Raw genomic sequence first — 17,141 nt, 5'->3', positions numbered from 1 at the left:
TTCAAGACTCACATTTCTCAGAGCATCGTGAATATTCTCAGCACTGCAGGAGAACCGATGGGACCTTGGCTGATTCAGCAGATCTCTTGTCATACGCATTTGCTCGGCAATGGCCGAACTGCTGGGTGCCCTCCGCAGCCATGCCCGATATTCATCCGATGTAAATATCGACTGAGGACTGGCTGTGATCCGCGATCTCAGATCACGATCCCGCCGAGCATTAAATTCGGGTGCCGAAATATTACCATCGCTTTCATCCATTATGCGATCGCTAATACGTGAACGTATACCCGGCAATCGTACACCGGGCCGATCTCTTGGCAGTGAATTGAATTTAGCCATATCTGGCCCTCCACCCAGCACAGAGGCTCCACCAGGTGCTCCCGCACCACGAGGCATACTACCAATGGCAGGGCGATTGTAGTAGTAATAGTTGGGCCGTGGTCCCACGGTAGCCTCCGTATCACTGGAATAATCTAAATTGGGTCTTGAACGCCGAGTCAGAGACTGAGTACCACTCGGTCCATATTTGGCATTTGAATGAGGATCATAGCGTCCATAGCGACCCAGAGTGCCGCCAGGACCCATAATCACGGAGCCACCGCTCGGCTTGAGGCTAGGTCGCAACAACGAGTGGCGACCCAGAGAATTCGAATAATCGGCATATTCTACGCGAGGCAAATGCTGATCGGACCCGGAACGTGGGAAACGGGCTCGTTGCGGTACATTACCCACTGACAGGCGACGAGAAGGCGGAGCTCCCGGATAGAAGGAATGTACCTTTTCCGCCAGACTCTCCAACGTTCCGGCATTCTTGTAGTACGCATGTGATGGAGCAAACTGATGACCCTTGGGCTGTTCCGTAATGACTGATGATGGCGGTGGTGGTGGTTTATAGCCCCAATTAGGTGGTTCCATACCCGGACGGGTATTATAGTACATATCCAGCTGTTCCGATTGCGGACTATAGTTGTTCAGACCCAGACCGAGTCGCGAGCGTGATTCGGACATTTCACGACCATCTCCTACACGACGAAAAGAAACGAGAAAAAGACCAACCTTAATATATCACAACCAAGCAACAATAGCAAATACCTGTACGTCTTTCGCGTGATGAACGGGATCTTGACATGTGATCAGTCTCGTCGAGCTCCTCGTCGCGCAGGTCACGTTTCATGACAACAACCGGTGGTGGTTTCTGTTCGGGTCGTGACATGGAGGGCGGGCCTGGTGAGCCGGTGCCACGATTACCGCAACGTTGTCGTATGGCCAAGACCAGGCGTCGTGGAATTGACATTATTATGACAACGTCGTCCAGGGACATGTGGGTGACATCGACTAAATTCACGGCAAGGATTTCATCGCCCACCTGGAGGGAGAAGAAGAAAAACATTTAAACACTCATAGAAAAAGATGAGGAGTAATAGGAACCCTACCTTCAGGCATCCACTATTCGACACTGCAGATTCGATGGCAATCCGTGAAATGAATACACCATCGGTACGATCGGCACCATTTCCTTCGCGTATATATAAACCTAAGGTTTGACCGGGTCTCTTAACGATTTCCACCAACTAGAAGACAACAGGAAAGAAAGGGGTTAATATAAAAATCCAAAAAAAGGGTTCCATGAAATCTATCCTACCTGTACTATATGTCGATTATCTTTCTTGGCCAATAATTTATGGGCTGCATCTACGGCCTGTTTACCGCCAATACTGTGCGGCTCCAAGATGCGCACTATCATTTCACCTCGTCTCTCGACCGCCTAGAAAAATCTGTTGTAATTTTGGTTCAATTATTTCTATTGGGTGCGGAACTTACCTCCAAGGCGGCCGCTGTATTCGGATCATGATCATTTTCGACAGCTTCTATCTGTCGGAAGATTTCGGAACTAATACCTGAGACCTTCCGGAAATCACCCTGCAATAGGACGGGTTCTTTTGATCCACCCTGTCGCTGTTGATGATGTTGCTGATGCTGTGATTGTTGTTGTTGCTGATGATGATGTTGCTGCTGCTGTTGTTGATGTTGTTGTTGCTGCTGCTGTTGATTAACCATCGTTTGCATTTGATTTGATGGCAATGGTCCGGGCGGCGCACGGCCCGGGCTTGCCGTAACATCAGGAACTGATCTTCCATTTTCCTGGAAAAAAATACCAAAAACAAAAATATTGAAATAAGGAAAATTTTCAAGAACTAATTTTTCAAGGCCTAAGGATAATATTTTCTCAAAGCCTTAAAAAGGCGAGGATTTTTAAAGACTGATTTTTCAAGCCCTAAAACAAGGCGTGGAGTTTTTAAAGATTAATTTTTCAAGCCCTAAAACATTTTTAAAGAATAATTTTCAAGACCATAAGAAGGCGTGGATTTTTTTAAAGAATATTTTTTCAAGGCCTCAAGAAGGCTTTTAAGAATATTTTTTCAAGACCTTAAGAAGGCGTGGATTTTTTTAAAGAATATTTTTCAAGGCCTCAAGAAGGCGTGGCTTTTTTAAGAATATTTTTCAAGGCCTCAAGAAGGCGTGGCTTTTTTAAGAATATTTTTTCAAGTCCTCAAGAAGGCGTGGCTTGTTTTAAGAATATTTTTTCAAGGTCTCAAGAAGGCGTGGCTTTTTTAAGAATATTTTTCAAGGCCTCAAGAAGGCGTGGCTTTTTTAAGAATATTTTTTCAAGACCTTAAGAAGGCGTGGATTTTTTTAAAGAATATTTTTTCAAGGCCTCAAGTAGGCGTGGCTTTTTTAAGAATATTTTCCAGGCCTTAACAAGGACCAAATCAGGAGTGGGTTTTTTAAAGAATATTTTTTCAATGCCTCAAGAAGGCGTGGTTTTTTTTAAGAATATTTTTTCAAGGCATCAAGAAGGCGTGGCTTTTTTTAAGAATATTTTTCAATGCCTCAAGAAGGCGTGGCTTTTTTAAGAATATTTTCCAGGCCTTAACAAGGACCAAATCAGGAGTGGGTTTTTTAAAGAATATTTTTTCAATGCCTCAAGAAGGCGTGGCTTTTTTAAGAATATTTTCCAGGCCTTAACAAGGACCAAATCAGGAGTGGGTTTTTTAAAGAATATTTTTTCAATGCCTCAAGAAGGCGTGGTTTTTTTTAAGAATATTTTTTCAAGGCCTCAAGAAGGCGTGGCTTTTTTTAAAAATATTTGTCAAGGCCTCAAGAAGGCGTGGCTTTTTTTAGGAATATTTTTTCAAGGCTTCAAGAAGGCGTGGCTTTTTTTAAGAATATTTTCCAGGCCTTAACAAGGACCAAATCAGGCGTGTGTTTTTTTAAAGAATATTTTTTCAAGGCCTCAAGAAGGCGTGTATTATTTAGAAAAATTTTCCAGGCCTTAACAAGGACCAAATCAGGCGTGGATTCCTAAGGAGTAATTTTTCCAAGGACAAAAAGGCGTGGATTCCTAAGGAATAATTTTTTCAAGGACAAAAAAGGCGTGGATTCCTAAGGAATAATTTTTTCAAGGACAAAAAAGGCGTGGATTCCTAAGGAATAATTTTTTCAAGGACAAAAAAAGGCGTGGATTCCTAAGAAATAATTTTTCAAAGGACAAAAAAGGCGTGGTTTCCTAAGAAATAATTTTTCAAAGGACAAAAAAGGCGTGGATGGATAAGGAATAATTTTTCCAAGGACAAAAACGGTGTGGATGGATAAGGAATAATTTTTCCAAGGACAAAAACGGTGTGGATGGATAAGGAATAATTTTTCCAAGCACAAAAAAGGCGTGGATTCCTAAGGAATAATTTTTCCAAGGACAAAAAAGGTGTGGATTCCTAAGGAATAATTTTTCCAAGGGCGAAAAAGGCGTGGATTCCTAAGGAATAATTTTTCCAAGGGCGAAAAAGGCGTGGATTCCTAAGGAATAATTTTTCCAAGGACAAAAAAGGTGTGGATTCCTAAGGAATAATTTTTCCAAGGGCGAAAAAGGCGTGGATGTTGAAAGTATTTCTTGCTCTGCTTCTAGTGGATGAAGGAAAAACGACGTGTGCTCTGGCTGGTGGCTTTATTGAGAGTGACTAATTACATCTTACACACTAAACAAGAAAACTTAACACTAAGAATATTTACAGTGGTGGTGTGTAGGTTACACTAAGCGAACTCATCGCAATTAGTCTACGCATGTATGTTGTGTGTTGGAAGTCCGTAACGTGGACATTCAATAATTACAACACTCCTCCTCAACACACATACATACATGCCCCAATCAAAATCTCTCAAAAACATTTCTTTATTTACATAATTTCAAAATTTGTACACTTATTACAAATTATAAACACATACAGTATTTTTTTGGAATATGATCAGCAATCTTCTCCTCCTGCATCTTGCCCCCTCCATGGGTTCGACAATAGTTGACCTAACGGTGCACTCAGCACTGCCATCGAAACACATTCGACACCGTCTGTTGTGGGCTCTCCCATCATATCGACCGTAACGGTGTTGGCACATAGGGTTGTTTTGTTCTCTGCAGAAACACATTCTGATTACAAATACAACTCCCCTCTTGCGGTCAGCAAACTCCAATTACTCGTCGTCAATCTGCGCACATTTTTCTTTACGACCCCTTTACCGCTTCATTGTCAACCGTCATTACATTGACTTGCAGGTACACAATCAACACGCTATTTGAGCCTACCCCTTCCATTCCGCCAGAGACTTCTCGTAAACAATTTACGCATCATAAAATACGCACCGCTATCCAAACACACAACGCTCTTGCTTACGTTGTTGTTGTCAAACACACAATAACTGTGTACGCATGCTCATGGGGATTTCTCTGCTCAACCTTTTTCGCTGCCTGCAGTCTCTGCTGCCACTTTTTGTGCGCGAACTGTTTTCATTACTACCTGTGTTGTTGTTGTTGCTGAATTTTCTTTGTGTGCCTTAGCAATCGCACCCTTTTGTTGTTGTTGCCACTTACTCGCCTTTTCGATTTTTTCAAATCTGCATACTTATATTGGAAATCGTCTCCCAAACATATTGATTGACCACCATAGATTTCCTTCGCAGATTTCACCAGCCATCATCAATGCAACACATGCATAATTCCAGTTGCGTATGTTGTCGACACACGATCAACATACCCGACACTCGGTTATACAACATGGAATGACTCTCAATTCACTTTTTCTTTTGAGCACTCTTCGATCACACAGATCGGTCACAGTCTACTGTTTTTCTTTCCTTGTGTAGTCCAAGCTCCATCGTTACTGACACACTGTAACGAGCTGCCTTGGTTGCCGACACACAGCTAACCATTGGACTCACACAATCCACTAGTCTCACTGGGATTCACTCTTTCCGGGGCCATGTGTTACTGACACACAAGTAACACAATCGCTGGTTTTCGACACACGAACAACCATGATCTGCTGGAGGGACACGCTTCTCCAGAAGCCTGCCGGTTACTACTCACTTTGTATTTTTCTCCATCAGAGTGATCCTGGGCGTACACTATTTATCTCTTTCAGAGTCATCCTGCATTCAATGCTGCGACTGCTTCGCATGGCTATGCGTGGGGTGACTGGGCCCATAACCTGTTGAAAATATTATTCTTGATCTGCTACTAGTGGATGAAAGGAAAGACGCGTTGTGCTCTGGCTGGCGGCTTTATTGAGAGTGATTGTGTACAACTTACACACTAAACAAGAAAAACTTAACACTAAGAATATTTACAGTGGTGGTGTGTAGGTTACACTAAGCGAACTCATCGCAATTAGTCTACGCATGTATGTTGTGTGTTGGAAGTCCGTAACGTGGACATTCAATAATTACAACAGTGGATTCCTAAGGAATAATTTTTCCAAGGGCGAAAAAGGCGTGGATTCCTAAGGAATAATTTTTCCAAGGACAAAAAAGGCGTGAATTCCAAGGACCAAACATGCGTTCCTAAGGATAATTTTTTAGGCCCAAAAGGCGTGAATTTGTAAAGAATAATTTGTCCAAGGACCAAAGAGGCGTGAAATTCTAAGGCTTATTTTTCCAACCACCAAAGATGGGTGAATTTATAAAGAAAAAGTTTTCCAAGGTCCAAAAAGGCGTGGATTCCTAAGGAATACAATTTTCCAGGGCCCCCAGATATCTTCGTATGAAATTGTATATTCTCCATCGTTACGACTCTCACAACGGCTAGACTTTGTGGCTATCATTAATTCATTGTATGTCAAGAAAATGGTACCAACACTCACACGTCATCATCGCTGGCAGACATTGTCATCGCCATGCTTACGCTTGACTACAATGTATGTATGAATATTTGATTGGTTCTTTGTTTTATTATTTGTTGTTGTTCTTGTTAGCTTTTCCTATTTTTACTTTTTTCCCATTGCCGTTGTTATGAGTCACCTGCTCTTTACATCGTTTTGTTGTTGCGTGTTTGTATTACTTTGGATTTACAAAAATGTCATACATTATTTACCATACATCAGCCCACACACACATCCGCACACCTACCCGAACTCACTTCCCAGTAATCCCACCTCCAACATCGTTGCACAAAGAATTTCGTATTTTCTTAAATTCCTGGAAAAATAGGGCGGAATTGCTTTAGCGTGTTTCTATTTTTTATTTTATTTTTTTTTCAACAAGGAGATTTGCAACAACACTAACAACAAGTGTGTGTGTGTGGTGTGTAAGTCCATTGTAATCGTCTGGCATTTTGGAAAAAATGTTGACATGACATTTGCAAGTTCTAAGTAATCATTGTTGAAGGTCTTAATGTAGGATTTTTTTAATTATTTCAAGAATGAAAAGCAAATCAATGAAGCGATGAAATAAAACATTCATTCATGAATATTTTAAATTTGAAAAAAAAAAATCCAAGAACTATTCGGCAAGTGAGTATGGATGTTTTAAGAATGAAATTCCAAGGATCATTTAAAAGTATTTTTTAATTTTTTCTTAAACGATTTTTTAGTAGAATTTCCAAGAATCATAAAACGTGAATTATTAAGGTTGAATTTTTCGAGGACTAATACAAGCGTGGATTTTTTAAATTAGAATTTTTCAAAGACTAATACAGACGTGATTTTTTAAATAGAAATTCTTTAAAGTAGAGTTTAATATATGCGTATTTTTTAAGGACTAATAAAGGCGTGTTTTTTTTTAAATGTGTGTTTCGGGGACTGATACATTCGTGGGTCTTTAAAAGTATAAATTTTCATGAACTAATACAGGACTGGAGTTTTCAAAAATATATAATTTTTAGGGACTTATACATTCGTAGGTCACTTGAAGCAAAATGTTCCCAAAGGATCAATAATATGTTTTCCAAATATGTTTTCCAAGGACCAATAATTGTTTGGGTAATACCATGCGAAGGACCACGAATTGTTAAAATAATAACTTTTCAAAGGTCCAAAGAATATTTTTTCCTATTTTTAAATAACCCTAAATAATTATATTTCGAAGGACAAAAATAAATAATAATATTTCGAAGGACAAAATAATAATGTTTCAAAGGACCAGGAGTACCTAATAAGTTTGCATTTTTCAACGAATAATTTATCCAAGGGCCAGCGTTGAATTTTCAAATAATTAGTTTTGAAATGTCCTGTGAATAGTTTCTCCTAGGACCAGAGAATAATGTTTCTAAGGATCAAACAAGCCTGGATTTTTTAATCTTTTTGGATTTGTATTTTTCCAAAGACAAATAGGCTTGGATATATTAAGATTAATTTTTGCAAGGATTAACAAATATTTTTCTAAGGGCCAATATTTTCAAGTGCCAAATAGGTGTTAATTTTTTAAAGAATATTTTTACAAAGACTAAAGAATAACGTTTCAAAGGACCAATATTTTTTTCAAGGACCAGATAGGCGTGGATTTTTTAAAGAATATTTATTTCAAAGGACCATTTAGACGTGGATTTTTAAAAGAATATTTTTTTCCCCAGACCAACTATGCGTGGATCATTTAAAACTATATTTTCATGGGAAAAAAATAATTTTTTCAAGGACCAAATATATGTGGAACTTTAAAAGAAAATTATTTTCGTAGAATTTAATTAATTCTTTCAACGACAAAAAAATATTTTTTTTTTCAAGGACCAAAAAATAAAAAACCAACAAAAAGGGATTTTTTCAATTATTTCCCAAGGTCAATTATGCCAATAGATGAGGATTTTGGACGAATATTTTTCCAAAGTCTTTTAGACCAATAGAAAATGTATTTTTAGGATTTGTCTCAAGGACTATTAGGCCTATGAATGAGGATTTGTAATAATATTTTTTAAGGACTAAAAGGACCAAAAACTTTAATATTTAGGAAGAAACATTTTTAATTTTTTTTTTCAAGGGCTAATAGTTCATTAAAGAAGGATTTTTCCAATTAATATTGCTCCAAGGAATAGTAAATCAATAAATGAAGACATTTTATGGAACATTTTTCAATGACTATTAGATTTCTTAAGAATATTTTTAAGGGCTATTTATCAAAATAAATGCGAATTTTTTTGAGTATTTCCCATGGGTTTGAAGCATATTTTTCCAAGGAAACTTAGACCATTAAAGACAAATATTTTAATATGAATTTGCCCATGGACATTTTGTTTTCAATAAATGAGGACATTTTCAAAGGACTATTAAAGATATCCTCATTTCTAATTAGACTAATGGACTATTTTTCTAAGTAGTATTAGACCTATATATATAAGGATTTCTTACGATCATTTATTGAAGGATTTTTAGACCAATAATTAAGTATTACTTACAAATGTTTTTTCAAGAACAAATGGACCACGAAATGTAGTGTTTCTAACATTATAGTTTTAAGAAAAACTTAATTTTTTGAGAACATGTTCCAAAATATTTTTTCAAGGAAGGAATTTTTTTAAAAACATTTTAAAAATAGGCGTGGATTTTTAAAAATATTTTTGCAAGGGTCAGCAATTGACGTGGATTTTTTTGCATAAATAATTGGGTTATTAAAAACATTTTTCAAGGACACGAGGAGTATATTTCCCAGGACTATTAGACCAATAAATGAGGAGTTTTAGAAATAAAAATTCCAATCATCATAAGCACAATTAATGCAATTTTTAACCCTACGGTCATTAACCAAAAAAGTATACGTAGATCAATAACCGTGGTACATTTGTACCCATGCAAAGATAGCTCTGTAATTAATAACAAAAAATTGTACTATCGTCAGATTTTTCGTTTTAAATTATTCTATACGGATCTGATCTAGATGTAGGAACTCAGAGTTATATATACATTAAAATAATATAAGCTTAAGCTTTTAGTTATTTTTTTATTCGGATCTTATTTAAGTGTTCCTCAATCCCTCTGTATACCAAGGGAAAACCAAGGTAGTTTCTGACTTCTACGAATCGCCCTGATGGCCCTATGTTGTCTAGGGTCACAAAAATTTGCAGAGGGTTTAGTGAACATCCAAATTAGATCCCAATAAAAAGTAACTAAAAAACTTAACCCATACGAAAGCTATAACGAATTTACTATGATTGTTTTAGATATATTATCATTTAAACATGGATTTAAATATATATTCTTTTAATGTATATATAATTTTGAGTTCCTACATGTATATCAGATTCATATAGACTAATTTAAAACAAAAAAACGGACGATAGTCCAATATTTTAATATATTAACAGCGCTATTTCTGGATGGGTACAAATGTACCACGCTAATTGATCTACGTAGGTAACAACTTTAAAAAATTATATATATTTAAAATATTTATAATTTTCTCTTCGATTATGTGTGAATAATACCTTAAGAATGATTCCTCAAAATTTTATCCAAATATCTCCATTATTAAACATTTTACAGCATTTTTATTCAAAAAAAGGTACAAATGTACCCGGATATTGGCCGTAGGGTTAAAGAATATTTTCCCAACGACTATATGTTTAATAATAGTGAATTTTTTAATATTTCAAAGAATTCAGTGGCCAATAGTGGTAATCATAATTTTTCGCAGGAGTCCACTATAGGCCAGAGATCAATTTTTTTTGGATCTCTAATTAGTGCAGTGGGTTTACAATATAAATAAATATCTCATATAAGGGTTTCGAGGACGCTGATTTCGATTGTGTAAGAAAAACCTTCAAAAATTAATAGGGTGGATCGAAAACGGCGGTCAATTTTTTAAATGTTGAATTAATCAAATTAGTGTTGAACACGTTTTGTGGAGCTTTGGGCACTAATTACAAATGTGAACTCAGATTTTGAAAATCAAATTAAATGAATCCATAAAGGCGGATCAAATATATGAAAAAACTAAGTATTTCATTTCTTGACAGTATTTCAATTAAGAATAGCATGAATTCGTATTTGTATGTATTATGGTCTTAAAACTATAGCTGTAAAGCTCAAAGTTCCCAGATATATAACATTTTATCGCCTCTACCTGAAATGGACTTTTTGTCAAAATTTGGATTCCTGGCCCATAGCGGAGTCTTAGGAATATAAATAAGGATTTTTAAAAACAATTTCTCAAGGACATTTAGCCCAAAATGAAAAAAAAAACATTTTCCAAGGACTAATAAACATATAAATGGGTATTTTAAGGAATATTTTTTCTGAGGTCCCACAGACCAATAACCTATATTTCCAGGGAATATTAGACAAATGAATGACTATGTCAAAATATATTTTTCAAGGATAATTAGACTTATTAATGGCCTTTACGAACATTATTGTAAGGACAATTAGACCACTAAATTAAGATTTCTTGAGAAAAAATGTATGCATGATTTTTTCAACAACTATTTTTCAAGGACCTTTATAAAGCGGTGATTTAAAAAGAATCAAGGGTCATTATAAAGCGGGGAAGTTTAAAGACTTCGATTCAAATAGTGTATATTTTAAGGTTTAAAGTTGTTTTTTTTTTTTAATTAATATATATATATATATATATATGTTTTTGTTTTTGAAACTATATTTCCACTCATGACAAACAAATATTCTTCTAATCAACCCCCAGGCACATCCTTTCGCCTTCAAATTACTCTAAATATTAACATCCTCTCTCTCTTCTAAAGATAATAATCTCTATGTGTAACCATCTTGAACTTACCTTGCGGCCACTGTTTCTGCTTAGAAAACAGCCAGTGGATGTGCTGTCGCACATTAACTTTGTGTGTGAGGAGAAAATTTTGAAAGTTTTTTTCGGGGACGCCTTCAAACACAGAAAACAAAAACTAATTTCACGTCACAAATTTTTGGGGGAGCGTGACGCAAAGAGAGGGAGAGTAAACCTCCAAGCACCCTCAAAAATTGCGGGGGGGACACACTTAACAAAAATTGTCAATGGAATTATAGGAATTTTTCCTTAACGCGTGCGCACTTTAATTTTTGTCATGGTTTGGCCGTCTGTTCACTATTGTCCTTGCAGCTAAATTTGTTTCATTTCTCATCCTTTCTGGGAGGGGGGAAAATTGTTTTGTTGTTGTTGGTGTTGTTGTTTATTTAACTAAATCGTTTTCTATGTTTGCTCGTTTGTTTGTTGGTTGGTTTGTTTGTTGTTAGACCCAAACATTTCGTTATATGCTCGGGGGGGGCTATAATTAAATGGTTAGAACATTTAGCTGCGTTTTGTTTTCACTACTCTTTTTTGGCCATTTGTTTCCAGTTTTTTTTTCTCTCCTTTATTTTAGGGCCAAGTGTTAACTGTATAGTTTTGCCTTTTTTGTAGTTGCTTTCTTTTTCCTGTATATATTTCTTTTTTCCTTCAGGCTTTGTTAGTTGTTGTTGTGGATGGACGGATATTGTGTTATTGTATTTTTTCTAGATGATGATTAGTTTTTTTGTTATCCCTGAGTATAATTTTGTAATTTAGTTTATATATGTGGTTTTTATTTTATTTTTTGTAGTTTTGTTATTTATTGTTGTTACTGTGATTTTTGTTGTTTCGTTTATTTTTAAAGCGTTGTTCTGTTTTTATTGTTATTTATTGCGTTGTTTTTGTGGTTGTTTTATTTGTTATTGTGTATCGTATTAATAATTTGTTAATATATTGATTAAATATTCATTCGGTGGTTGAGTAGTAATCATTCATATGTTTTTGTTATTATTTGTCCTAGACCTATAATTTGACACACAGTCAGACAGACATACCAACACATATGTATATCGTATGTGTCTCCATTAGTATTTCAATTCAACGTAATAAAAAAGGACATTTGATTGCACTACAAATGACACTAATGAACTTTTGATGTCGATTTCTGATAAAAGAAATGTGGGGTTGTAATATTAACACTAGTTTACAAAGAATTTTAGAAACTATAATTTCCAAAGCCCAACTAAAGAATGGCATTACCAAGGACCAAAAAGCCAAGGATTTTTTAAAGAATAATTTGTCCAAAGATAAACTAAGTGTGGATTTTTAGGGAAAAACTTCCAAGGTCCAAATAAATGTAGGAGTTTGAAAACATTTTTATTTCAAGAACCATTTTTAATGAAATATTCTTTAAAGGACTAAAGAATATCAATCTTTTAAAAAAAGTTTTTTAAGGATCAAGAATTTTTTTAATTAATTTATTTTTAAAAACCAAGATAGTGCATGATTTTTCCAAGGAGCAAATATAGATGGATTTTTTGTAAAGAGTAGTTTAAAAAAACATATTAGACTGGTTTTTTAAACTTATTATTAAAAAATGTATCCAAGGACCAAAGAATAATTTTGTTTAATGTCAAAATAGGAGTATATATTTAAAGACAAAAAATATAGGCAAGGGCAAATAATAATGTTGTCCATAGGCCAAATAGGCGTGGTTTTTTTTAAGAATAATTTTTCCAATGATCAAAGAATCATTATATATATAATCATTATAGGGATAAATAGAAGTCTGCATTTTTAGAATTATTTTTGAAGACCAAATTAAGGTGTCGATTTTTTTTCCAAAGGTCTGTAATGCGTTATTTTTTTAAGGTCTTAAAATGCGTAAAATTTTCAAATGGTTATGAAGTCAATGGTCGAACAATGCATACATTTATTCTAAGGACTAACAAGACGTAGATTTTGTAGAAGGACAAGGTGCAGATTTTGTTGAAGGACTAACAATGCGTAAGTTTTGTAGAAGGGCAAATAAGGGTTAGTCGAACGACTAACAAGGCGTAGACTTTTTTCAAAGGACTAACAAGCCTAAATTACATCGAAGGGCAAACAGGCGTAGATTTTTTTCAAAGGACTAACCAGCCTAGTTTTTCAGAGGACTAATTAACTAGGCCAAAGGACTGACAATGCATAGATATTTTTTCAAAGGACTAACAGGCGTAAATTTTTAATTTCTTTAAGAAACTAATAAACATGAATTAAAAAAATAATACTTTTTAAAGGTCTTCCATGTCTATAAATGGGATTGCTTTAAAATATTTTGAAGAAGGACAACCCGTGTTCAAAGGGTATTTTCTAAAGGATTATTGGACCATATTTTAAGATTATTTTCAAGGATAACCTCTATATATAGGATGGGATTTTACAATAATTTTCCAAGGACTATTAGACCACTGAAAGAGATTTTTTCAATAACATTTTTACAAGAATTATTAGACTAATAAATCAAGATATTTAAGTATAGGACTTAAAGACTAAGTGCGGATTTTTATAACAATTTTTCATAAAGTGTAGACGCTTTTCAAAGGACAATAACATTAGTATTTTTTAAGAATATATTTTTCAAGGACTATTAGACCTTAAATATGGAGTACGTAAGAATATTTTCCCAAAAACTACTAGACAATCAAGGACGGATTTTTAATATTTTTTTCACAGACTATTTGATCCAAATCTAAGTATTTACAAAATATTTTTTAATGGACTATAAATGAAGAGTTTTCAATATTGTTTTCCATGGACTATTAGACCAACATGAGAGAATTATTTTTCTAAGAGCATTATTGGTTTAATGTATATAAGGAATTTTAAGAGTAATTTTACAAGGATTATTACACCAACCAATGACAACTTTTAGAGAACATTTGAACCAATGAAGAAGTTTAAGAATATTTTACAAGCAATATTTGAAGATTTTTAAAAGCATTTTTCCCAGAACTTAACGACCAATAAGTGAGGATTTTTAATAACACATTTTAAAGGTGTTTTGGACTAATAAATAAATATTTTTCGTTGACTTTTCCAATAGATATTTTTTAAGAATATTTTTCCATGAACTATGAACTAAGAGTATTTTCTCAAGTACATTAGATCAACGAAAATGGATTTTAATATTATTTTTTCCCAGGGACTATTTGATCCAAAATGAGGAAATTTTAATACACATTTTTATCGACTGAATTTTTTTTTTTTAAATTTGATTTTTTTAATATTTTTCAAAGACTAAGTTATCAATACATAAAGAGTTTCCAAAAATATTTTCCAAGGGCATTTAGACCAACAAGTGAGAATTATTTTTCTTAGGACATTAAATCAACAAAAAGGATTTTTGAAGAAAACCTTTCCAAGGACTCTTAGACCTATAAAAAAACATTTTTGAAAAATATTTTTACAGCTACTATAACAACCATAAATATGACATTTTAAGGATATTTTCAATGAAATAATAATATAAATAAGTGAGGATTTGTTAAGCATATTTATCCAATGACTACAATAAATGTGGAGTTTTTATGAATATTTTTTTAAGATTATTTGACCGACGAAATAGGATTTTTTAATGAGTATTTCAGGACTTTTACGCCAATAAATACAATTTTTATACCCTACACAACTATGTTGTCAGGTATATATAGTGCAGCCCCAAAAGTTTGTAACGCCGCGAAATATTGGTCCTAGACCCACCTTTAAGTACACTGATATGACGATCAGTGTACTTAACTAGCTGAGTCGATCTAGACATGTGTGTCCGTCCGTCTGTCCATTATAATTTGTAAACACGATGCAGGTAACAGTTATGGACCAATCTACACGAAATTTTGCATGTAGAATGGGTTCTGGCAAATGAAGACCCCTATTGTTTTTGGAAAAGATCGGTTAAAATTTAGGGGATGAAATGGACCAAAAACTTTATTTTTGTCGATTTCTCTGGTCGATCCAGAGGCCGCAATTATAGCCCAAACACAATTTTTGTATGGAGAAGGGGATCGGGCCAAAGAATAAGCATGCTTGTTTTGATAAAGATCGGTCAATATTTAGCGGGTCAAATGGACCCTGACTTTTGTGTGAAAAATGGCAAAATTTGTATTTGCGTATATATTTGCCGTTGAAGGACCTAGACCCGAGAAGTTGATAGTATGTTCAAGAGGAGTGATTGACCTTTAAATTGATACCAATTATATGGTCGTACACTAGACGGCGGAAATATAGCGCTGATCGCTTTGAAATTTTCCATGAGATTCCAATTTTGGTCAAGGACAACGCCTATAATTTTCGATGATGATCAGATAATAATGTTGGGATGAAGTGGACCGAAAATTTAACTGCTTGTGTGTGTGTTTTTTTTTCGATCTATAGGTCGCAATTGAAAATTCAACATCACAACATAACCTACAGTAAAGAGAATCTGGACAAGTACAGCTCTCGTCTATTGAATATTAGTAGTACTTGTTGACCTTTAGTCCGGTGTCAAGAGGGTGCAAATAACGCAAAGTTGTGTAGGGTATCATATGGTCGGCCCCGTCCGACTATACTGCTTTAAAGAATATTTTTGCAAGGACTATTGGAGCAATAGATGAGGATTATTAAAGAAAGCAAGATTCATGTTGCATAGTTCTTCGAAATGATTATTCTTCCTAGGATTATTGGACCAAAAAAGTTTTTTGAAATATGTTGTCAAGAGCCATTAGACCAGAAAGAAGATGTTTTATTGAGATAATTTGTTGAAGGACTTTTAGACTAAAATTATTAAAAATGTTTTTCTTTATAAATTCTAGACCAATGAAGAAGGATTTCGTTAAAACTTAACTCTCCAATATTATTATAATATTCAAAAAGTAGTGTTGGCGGTTTATTTGGGATTCAGCCTGACTATTTTGCAAAAACAAATATTCAAAAACTATTGCTATTTCGGAAACTTATTTTTCCAAGGACTCAAAGCCCAATAAGCGTGCATTTTTTCCATGGACTCAAAGGCTAAAAAAGTATATTTTTAAAAATTATTTTCACAAGGTCTCAAAGGCTAAAAACCTGAATGTTTAAAAATAACTTTTCCCTAGGATTCAAAGGCTAATAAGCGTGAATTTTTATAAAATATTTTTTTAAAAAGAATTCAAAGGCTAAAAAAGGTGGATTTTTGAATTTGAATTTTTAAAAATTATTTTTCCCAAAGACTTAAAAGCGAATAAGTGTGGGTTTTTAAAAATTATTACAAAAACTTAAGAACTAATAAAAGTGGATTTTTAAGGACTCGGCGGGATTAAAAGACCAAAAGTCTTACCCAAAAGTTTGCCATTTTAAAAAATGATTTTCCTATGTGGAGATTTTAAAGGACTCGACAGCTGTATTTTTTATTTTTTTTTTGTTTCGAGGATTGAAATAATAAAAAGTCCTGCGATTTTAAAAGTTTCACGACTCAAATAAAATTATGATTTTCAAAGACAAAACTACCAATAAGTGTGGACAAATAACAACAACAACAACTAAAAATATTTGACCAAGGATTTTTTAGAAATGTTTTTCCAAGACGTAATAATCCAATATATAGAAGTTTTTAAATAATATTTTCTGAGAGCTGTTAGAATAATTAATAATTAGCCAGTTTTTTAATAGAAATTTCCTAAGTGTCATTACAAAAACATTAGGCAAAAAATGAGAACTTATTACGAATATTTTTTCCCCAGGACTATAAAAGAGGTATTCCTAAAATAATTTTTCCAATAACCAGTATACCAAAAGAGACGGGATTAATTTTTCGGGTATTGGGCCGATAAATAATGACTATTTGACCTATAAATTACGAACAACTAAACAAGTAAAAAGGATCAAGAAGAAAAGGAGTTATTTTTAAAGAAATAATCTATCAAAAGACCTTGGAGTTTTTGGAGATCGAAACATTTTCTTTTATGAAATGTTTATAGGATTTTTTTTTTAAGGACAAAAAAGTGTTCCCATTCTATTCCAAAATGTAGACTTTGTACCATGGATGTTTAAAAATAATTTCTCGATGACCATTTTTCGAGGACAATAAGACCAATATCCAAGGATTTTTAAAA

General features: G+C 34.1%; 1 protein-coding gene across 4 annotated transcripts in view; it reads right to left on the bottom strand.

Annotated features, from left to right (window-relative positions):
• The window catches only part of LOC133327601 (rho GTPase-activating protein 100F-like), a 44,067-nt gene that overhangs the window by 10,536 nt on the left and 16,390 nt on the right, over positions 1-17,141 (bottom strand). For 2 of the 4 annotated variants that reach the window (XM_061536119.1, XM_061536121.1), the window contains exons 1-6: positions 11,047-11,149; positions 1,825-2,145; positions 1,646-1,768; positions 1,437-1,574; positions 1,096-1,369; positions 13-1,025 (exon numbers count right to left, since the gene is read on the bottom strand). In XM_061536119.1, the coding sequence (XP_061392103.1) occupies positions 13-1,025; positions 1,096-1,369; positions 1,437-1,574; positions 1,646-1,768; positions 1,825-2,145; positions 11,047-11,100 (1,923 nt within the window). In that variant the 5' untranslated portion in view covers positions 11,101-11,149. Of the gene's footprint in view, positions 1-12; positions 1,026-1,095; positions 1,370-1,436; positions 1,575-1,645; positions 1,769-1,824; positions 2,146-11,046; positions 11,150-17,141 lie in introns of those variants that run through there. The other 2 variants (XM_061536118.1, XM_061536120.1) reach the window with 1 other exon arrangement.

Source organism: Musca vetustissima, unplaced genomic scaffold (assembly GCF_032173495.1).
Source record: "Musca vetustissima isolate MV318-11 ecotype Yass unplaced genomic scaffold, APGP_CSIRO_Mvet_v1 utg8537, whole genome shotgun sequence".
Taxonomy (NCBI): domain Eukaryota; kingdom Metazoa; phylum Arthropoda; class Insecta; order Diptera; family Muscidae; genus Musca; species Musca vetustissima.
Note: the sequence above shows the minus strand (reverse complement) of the source record. Positions and strands in the feature narration are given on the sequence as shown.